Here is an 8,630-nt window from a genome sequence, read left to right as displayed (position 1 = left end):
AAAACAATTTAACTTTTCTCCTGGCAATTATGCTGAATTATTGCCCTGTTATCAGTTAAGGTGAAAAATTACTGATTTTAATTCTATATATTATTAGTCCTAGCTTGTTTTGAGTTGGGGACTTTGAGTGTTATTTTGGAGGTTGTATGCATTATGAATTTCTGCTTGCTTTTATCGGTGAAAATTGCAGTAGGGTTTTGTGGTTTATAACTGTAGAATGAATTTTTTTGGTAGTACTTTTCAACATAGTATTTTTTTATGATTACATTTAAAATTCTTGGCTTTTCTAGATTTCTATTGAGCGCTGAATTAGTAATACATAAATAAAAAAGGGAACTCCAATAATTCATTCATCCTCATGATTTGTAAAATAATCAAATCAAAATCTACTCTCCAATACTTGTTTCCAAATAAGCATTTTCTTATTGCCCTTATTTTCTAAAACTGCTTTCTGGTTGATGCTATAGGCGCTTGCATGAGTGAGGCGTGAGGAAACAACCAATTTTTAATTTGAAGCTCACAGATTCATTGATTTGTTTCTCAACTGCAGTAGAAGAGTTTCTAGAGACAATGTATTCTGTTCAGAAGTGGAAATGCTCATGGTCTCTTGTAGCTACAATTGCTTCTATTATAGTGCTAGTTTCAGTTGTTCATCTATTCCTGTTTCCTGTCACCCCTTCTTTTGATTACTTCAGTGCTCGGCAAGTCCAGTACAAGTGTGTTCCAGTTAATACATCAGTTGACCAGGCTGCTGATCATTTTTGGGTAAATAAGCCACAGGGTCTTGATTTGGATCACAGATTTCCTTCTGACTTGCATAATGGAGTTGTTTATCGTAATGCTCCTTGGAAGGCAGCGATCGGCCATTGGCTTTCTGGTTGTGATGCTATTGCTACGGAAGCCCGCATTGTTGAGGTAATTATGATGATTCTTAATAATCATTCATCTTTCTTGTCTCCCTGAGCAGCTCCCTACTCCTTCCTTGACCACTCTCTTTTCTGTATGTGTCTTAATTTCATGGATCTAGACATATTTAATGTTAAATCAGCATAATATTGATTTGCACAACATAATTATGTTCCCTTGGGCAGACAATAGGTGGTAGACGCTGCAAAAATGACTGCAGTGGTCAAGGTGTTTGCAATCATGAGTTTGGGGAATGTAGATGCTTCCATGGATTTAATGGTCAGTACTTACCTCCTTTCATTGACTTTTTTCAGTTAAAAGTTCTATAAGAACCTTCATCGCAAGCACAGCCTTATCCATTGCACACATTGATTGCATATAAACTTTATAAAAATGCAGTCAACTATTACAGACTTGATAAAATGATAAAATGCAATTGACTATTAGTCACTGTTCCTTGCTTCTAAAAAAATGGACATACGAGTGTACGACACCATCTAATAGTTGGATATGTTGAAATGTATGTTTTGTCCATCTCTAGGATGATGAATTAAAGACAGTGGAATTTGAAATATAACCAATTTAAATGTTACTGTCAAATTAAGATTGATTATGGAGCACTAAAGAATTTAACTGTTGTTAAAAATGGCTGTATTTTACTCTCAAGTCTTAGCTTGAAAGAGAAATCCAAAAATAATATGATATGCAATCATGACAATGGCTAAATAACATCTCTGATGGAACAGGAGAAGATTGCTCTGGAAGGCTAAATTTGAGTTGCAATTACCCTAATACACCAGAGCTACCGTATGGGAGATGGGTTGTTTCAATATGTTCTGCTCATTGTGACACTACCCGAGCTATGTGCTTTTGTGGAGAAGGCACAAAATATCCAAACCGTCCTGTGGCAGAGACATGTGGGTTTCAAGTAAAGTAAGCTATAGTCAGACTCCTAATTCTATGCTTCTTGGTATTTGTTTTCTATCGTGAACATCATGAGCCACACACCTCGTGTTGCCTCTATTTCAGCTCACCTACTGAACCCGAAGGTGTCAAAGTGACTGATTGGGCAAAAGCTGACCTGGATAATATTTTTACAACAAACGGGAGCAAACCAGGATGGTGTAATGTAGACCCAGATGCTGCATATGATTCCAAAGTGCTCTTTAAAGAGGAATGTGATTGCAAATATGATGGACTTTGGGGACGTTTTTGTGAAGTGCCCGTTGAAAGTGTTTGTATCAACCAATGCTCTGGACATGGCCATTGTCGTGGTGGATTTTGCCAGGTAATGGCTTTATACTTCTTCTTTTCTAAATTAATTGTGGAACTTGATTTTCTTTTGAAAGGAAAAAATGGTACAAATTACCTTCTACCTACATTCATTATAAGATATATATATATGTACGTGTTTGAGTTTGTGTGATAAGCTATAATTGATGAGGATAAACAAATCACTACCATATTTTAGAATAGAAGAAGATTAATGGACTACTTTGATTTGGAAGGACCATACCTTATAAAAGCAATAATCTTCACAAGTGTCTTTTGAATGATGTGGAATTTCTAGGAATAGATTGAAGGGCATATTAATCTATAGACTATGTCAGAAGATAGAGAAAAACTGGAAAAAGTAAAAGGAAAAAAAGACTGAACTATTCTCATTTCTGATCAAATCGAAATAGGGTTCATAACCCTTTATTTTATACACTTAGTTATTAATTCCTAATAGAAGACTTACAGTAGATAAAACTCTTATCTAAAGATAACTAGGACCCCTAATCATAAGAGACTTCCTAAAAACAGTAAACTTTAAACAATAGGACTCTGGCTCTAAGCATAATTTGACAAACTATATACTCCTTTTACAGTGCATTTCGATGGGAATTTGAAGATTTTTGAAATGATTGTCAGAAAAAAAATGATTTTTGAAATGGAGTCGTTTTAAAATGCATCAATAAAAAAAATTCAACATAATTTTTTTGGGTAAATTTTTTAGGAAGAGATTTTGATTACTGGAATTTGATGAGACTAAGAAAAATAATTACTATAAAAGAAGAACAATGATATAAACATAAGAAAAAGAAAAATATAAAAATTCAACATGAGCTTCATTAGATTTTTACAATTTTTTTTTATGTTTTATTAGTAATTTGGAATTATGTTATATAGTTAAAATAAATTATTTTCTGCTTTTTGTGGTTTCTGGTGAATTGTTTATGAGAGATTTGCAGGAATTTTGGAAAACCACCACCTTAAGTGGGTTTCAAGGGGATTGTGACACTTAAGGTTCCATCTTCAAATTTCTCATAAATTTTGAAATCTTCCTTTCTCTTTTAGCCAAACAACGCAATTAGATTTCAGACTTTTGAATATCTCCATTGAAATGATTTTCCCTCCTGAAAATACCCCTCCAAATGGACCCTAATGACTTCGGAAAGGTTAAATTTTTTCCTTGTGGTTTTAAAAGTGTATTTTCCTCATGAGAATTGTTCCATTAGTGATGAGTTGATTCCTAGAATGATTTTGGAGTTTTATTGGTCTTTTTTTTCTGCTTTTGACTGTTGAGATTACATTCACTACTCATCGGAAGTAAAATTTTAGTTGAATAAACATTCCATATTCAATTTTATTAATGATTTGATTTTAAGAATCCTTACATTTCTGTACCTTCAGACAATTGATTTGTGTTAATTCCCCTTTATTCTGTAAAATGTTTGCTTAACTTGTGCCTTTCTTGCCTTTATTCAAATCTAAATCAAGATTTATTTTTTCAGTGCAACAATGGATGGTATGGGACAGACTGCAGCATTCCTTCAGTTGTATCTGCAATTGGAGAGTGGCCTAAGTGGCTCAAACCTGCTCATGTTGATATTACTAGTAATGAAGGCACAGGCAGACTTGCCAATCTCAATGCTGCAGTTGAAAAGAAAAGGCCACTTATCTATGTATATGATTTACCTCCTGACTTCAACAGCTTGCTTCTTGAGGTAAGAATGAGAATTATTTTGTATCTGATACTATCAAGAGCAACATTCTTATAATTTTCACTTGATTGGCAATTTTAGGGACGGCATTTTAAGTTTGAGTGTGTGAACAGAATCTATGATGAAAGGAATGCAACATTGTGGACAGATCAGTTATATGGCTCCCAGGTATTGTTCAAAGTTCAAACTAGTATTAATGCATAGCACCTTATAACCTGAATAATTTCTTAGAATTTGCTTTGATTCTATAAATTTCCAGATGGCAATCTATGAGAGTATTTTAGCCAGTCCACACCGAACATTAAATGGTGAAGAAGCAGATTTTTTCTTCGTTCCTGTTCTGGATGCTTGCATTATAACACGTGCTGATGATGCACCCCATTTGAGCCTGGAGGTAAACTTATTAAGTTGTTACATTTTAGTATATGTCCTACTGTGTTAAAAAGAAATTATTGGATTATGGATTAGTATAATCTCTATAGCTCTCCACTGCGAGAGCTTTATTTAATGTATTTTCATTGAATTGTCAATTAAAACTATAGACTACGATGTGATTGCTCTAGCATTTTACCAATATATATTTTTAAAGTAAGTGAACTTTTGCAAATGGAGACAGAACTGAGTGTCTGAGTCTTTTATGCAGCATTGCTGATGATTTTTAGCTTATATTTGCTTCTAACAAAAATTTTACATATGCGGTATGCCTTTGGACTAATGAATTATTTATGGGCCAATCACCTGATAATTGTAAATCAGTATTCAGTATTATCTCTTAACTTCACAAAAAATAGTATTCTTATTATCTCTCAACTCCACCAAAGGGTGGCTCTTTTGTTTTATGTATGAACTCCAAGGCTTTATTTAATTTTCATTTGATCCCAGATTCCATGTATTTACGTCCTTATTACTCTGTGATTTCAGAACCATACTGGCTTGAGGAGTTCCCTCACTCTGGAATTTTATAAGAAAGCACATGAGCAAATTATTGAGAAATATCCTTACTGGAATCGTTCAGCAGGAAAAGATCATATTTGGGTATGATATGAAATGGTTAAATTTGATGCAAAAAATAGAATTTTTAAGACAATGATAGCTGATTTTCTGTGTATGATGCTTGTGTCTATATCTATTTTTCTGCATTTTCTGTGTAGAATTTTGCAGCTTATATGCTAATCACATCACCTCTATATTTGAGTGTAGTCATTTTCATGGGATGAAGGTGCTTGCTATGCCCCCAAGGAGATATGGAATAGCATGATGTTGGTTCACTGGGGTAATACGAATTCTAAGCACAACCACTCAACGACAGCCTACTGGGCTGACAACTGGGACAAGATTCCATCTGATAGAAGAGGCAACCATTCTTGTTTCGATCCTGCAAAAGATCTTGTGCTTCCTGCTTGGAAACGCCCTGATGTTACTTCTTTAAGTGCAAAATTATGGTCTAGGTACTTTTCCTATTGACTGCAATATTATGTGTCCTATTGATCATATATGTAAAAAATACTTTTGTTTCTCAATTTGAAACACCTTTACACGGGTCTAAGGAAAGAAAACTCTTTTTATTTCAGGCCTCGTGAGAACCGGAAGACGCTCTTTTTCTTCAATGGAAATCTAGGACCAGCTTACACAAGTGGGAGACCAGAAGCTACGTAAGTTGACTACATTTTCATATGGATAAATTTGATTAAGGAAGTTCCATTTAAATGAATTATAGACTATATTCTCAGAGGATCCCAAGATCGGCATCTTTTTTCATGTCTTAGCAATTCTTTCTTCCATTTCTTAAATTTTCATGATCTAAAATGGGCTATTTCCTATTTTTTTCTGAGAATATTTAATAAATTTTGAGTCCTCTCTTTGAACCTTTGGTGTCAATATTAAGAAACATGATTTATTCTGTCAGCTAAAACATTTAATGGTTGGATTTCAGTTATTACGTAGCAGCTATATGCATTTAGTATATTTAAAATCCTGGAAATTACCTATTGATGATTTATGGTGTTCATGCAGGTATAGCATGGGGATCAGACAGAGACTGGCCGATGAATTTGGTTCAACCCCTAACAAGGAGGGAAAACTAGGGAAACAGTATGCAGAAGATGTAATTGTGACTCCTCTTCGTTCTGAAAACTATCATGAGGATATAGCCAATTCTACTTTCTGTGGTGTGTTGCCTGGAGATGGTTGGAGTGGTCGTATGGAAGATAGTATTTTGCAAGGATGCATTCCTGTGGTTATTCAGGTACTACATTAATGCATGTTGCACCTCACATAGCTACTGCTCTTTCGAGATTATGGGTTTAGAGAAGCATTTTTTTTTTGGTAATTCACTTGGCTTACTTCCTATGTTAGAGTAGCAAATGACATTCTGAATTTATTTTAAGAAATTATCACATTTCAGGGATTAGGCTTCATCTCTCTGATTTGCACCTCAAAATATTTGGTTAAAGATTTCAAAATCCATTTGCCCATGCAACATAAGGTGTTCCGTGGAGTGCTCTTGTAAAATACATTTAGCTCCTTAAGTCAAATATTTAGAGAAAAGAACTTTATTCAAAACGAGCTTTATTTTTTAGATTCTGGGCTGGGTAATCTTTTAAAGACTGCATAAATAAACTATTTTTAGACACTACTGGTTAGCTTTTTCACTAAGTGGCGGCTCAAATGCTTTTGTGGATGTCCTGTCAAGGAGACATGGATGTTGAAGTAATTTGGCCTGGCCAAATATGCAGACTGACAACTCATGAATAATTAAATTAATCTGCTGAGATCAATGATTTTACTGTTTAGTTGAACATGATAATTAAAATTGGACATTGATTTTCATGATCCAGCATCGTTCATTTGGTAGGCATCCTTCTCCCAAGACTAATTTCAGATGGAGAAATGTGCATGGTGCTGAAAACATTGGCCATGATCTGCTACGAGCATTTATAACTTTCTTCTGATTATTAAACTTGTATCTGACTAATTGACGTGGCTAACATCTCTTGCTTACTGGGTTATGGACTTTATATTTAGCACCCTTATCTGGTTGCTGTTCGATAGACGCATAACTAAATCCAGTTCAAGGGATCGTAACATGTTGCAGATACACTTGAATGATTTCTCCTCAAGTTCTAGGGTTCTTCTACAACTTGGATTTTATAATTTCTATATTTCATTCTCAAAATAATTGCATGGTTTTTTTCCTGCCTTTTCCTTTTGTTATTTAATTTGTTTGTTATCTCCTCGTGTATAGGATGGGATCTTCCTACCTTACGAGAATATGCTCAACTATGAAAGCTTTGCTGTTAGAATACGCGAGGATGAAATTCCAAATTTGATAAAGATTCTTCGGGTATTGTCTATGTAGGCTTTTCTTATAAACTGAAAAACAGAGAGTTCAAAGTTTCTTTAGCTGATCATTTGGTTCCATTTATATCCTTGCAGAAAATCAATGAAACAGAAATAGAATTCAAGTTGAAAAATGTACAGAAAATATGGCAGAGGTTCCTCTACCGCGATTCTATTTTGCTAGAAGCTGAGAGGCAAAAAACTGGTTTTGGCCTAGAGGAGGATTGGGCAGTTCAATTCTTGCAACAATCTGAAGATGATGTCTTTACAACTTTTTTACAGGTATTGTTCCTTCTGTATTTCTTTTATTTCCCAATCTTATGCAATGATAACTGCGAAGTGGATGCTAATTCTTATGGATTGCATTACATCCGAGTATACAACCAATGTACAAGCTCCATTTATGTGAGCTTTTCAAGGAACAAATTGTTATGATATGAGCAAAATTTAGAATCATATATGCTTTTAGTAATATCTATCAAATTGTTTGTTAAATTTTGTTTTGTATCCTCAAAACTGGAAAATAGGAGTTGGTTCAATTTGTATTTCGTTTTAAGCTGACTGATAGTTCAGTATTTTCTCCTTGATGGCACCAGATATAATTAATTATGTTATTTCCTCTGCATTTAAAACTACTATATTTCCTTTCTAAACAAACAGGGATTAGATTCTGTATCTTTTTTCCGATTAAAGTTCAAAAGATGAAAAAGGTTTCTCTTTTGTACATGGTTGTGGATTCCTGTAGAAAGTTTAAATAATAACCAGATATAATAACCCGTGATGCATTCTTTTCTTTTTCCATGCATGTTTTGAAGTGTTAAATATGCTCCCAGTTTGCACTTCACGGACTCGGTTCTCAACGGCACTCAGATGATTCAATCCATACCGACATGTTCATGTTTTTTGTTTATGTATGTACATCATTGTAACCTTGTTTTTCTTCCATGTCAAAACAGATTTTGCACTACAAGTTACATAATGACCCTTGGAGGCTCCAACTTGCAGACCTTAAAAAGGAGTACGGATTGCCACAAGAATGTCTGATAAGGAAGACCAAGTGAAGAGCAGCTTTATACTGAAGTAATATACCAAAGAACTGGCCAAAAACAAATGTATATGAATCAACATTCTTGGCATATACCAAAGATTTGAGTTTCAGGGAAGTGTGCAGAACTGGGCCACCGGATACACCGCGATATTCCCCTAGTGATGCAAGATTCAGTGACCCGAAAGATGCGGCATCAAGATTCAGGTTTTCGTTACAATCTTTTCTTTTTTGCTTTCTTTTTCATGTATGGACTGCTACAGTTTTTGTGTGACAAAAGAACAGAAATTGTTTGGGGAAGTGAGGATGGGAACATACACGTTTGGTTTAGCAGAAGAGTGGATGTGGAAGTT

General features: G+C 34.5%; 1 protein-coding gene across 1 annotated transcript; it reads left to right on the top strand.

Moving 5' to 3' along the window:
• Window positions 1-402: 402 nt before the first annotated feature.
• On the top strand, window positions 403-8,630 carry LOC120212285. Its single transcript, XM_039210649.1, has 14 exons — window positions 403-915; window positions 1,092-1,185; window positions 1,653-1,839; window positions 1,936-2,194; window positions 3,684-3,896; window positions 3,975-4,061; window positions 4,153-4,287; window positions 4,815-4,928; window positions 5,094-5,341; window positions 5,465-5,545; window positions 5,907-6,138; window positions 7,138-7,236; window positions 7,329-7,514; window positions 8,189-8,630. Exons 1-14 carry the CDS (start codon window positions 571-573, stop codon window positions 8,291-8,293), a joined length of 2,385 nt encoding a protein of 794 aa, XP_039066580.1. The 5' UTR covers window positions 403-570; the 3' UTR covers window positions 8,294-8,630.

The sequence above is a fragment of the Hibiscus syriacus genome, unplaced genomic scaffold, assembly GCF_006381635.1.
Source record: "Hibiscus syriacus cultivar Baekdansim isolate YM2019G1 unplaced genomic scaffold, ASM638163v2 tig00110009_pilon, whole genome shotgun sequence".
In the NCBI taxonomy this organism is placed as follows: domain Eukaryota; kingdom Viridiplantae; phylum Streptophyta; class Magnoliopsida; order Malvales; family Malvaceae; genus Hibiscus; species Hibiscus syriacus.
The sequence above is the reverse complement of the archived record's forward strand: the minus strand, read 5'-3'. Positions and strand labels throughout refer to the sequence as shown.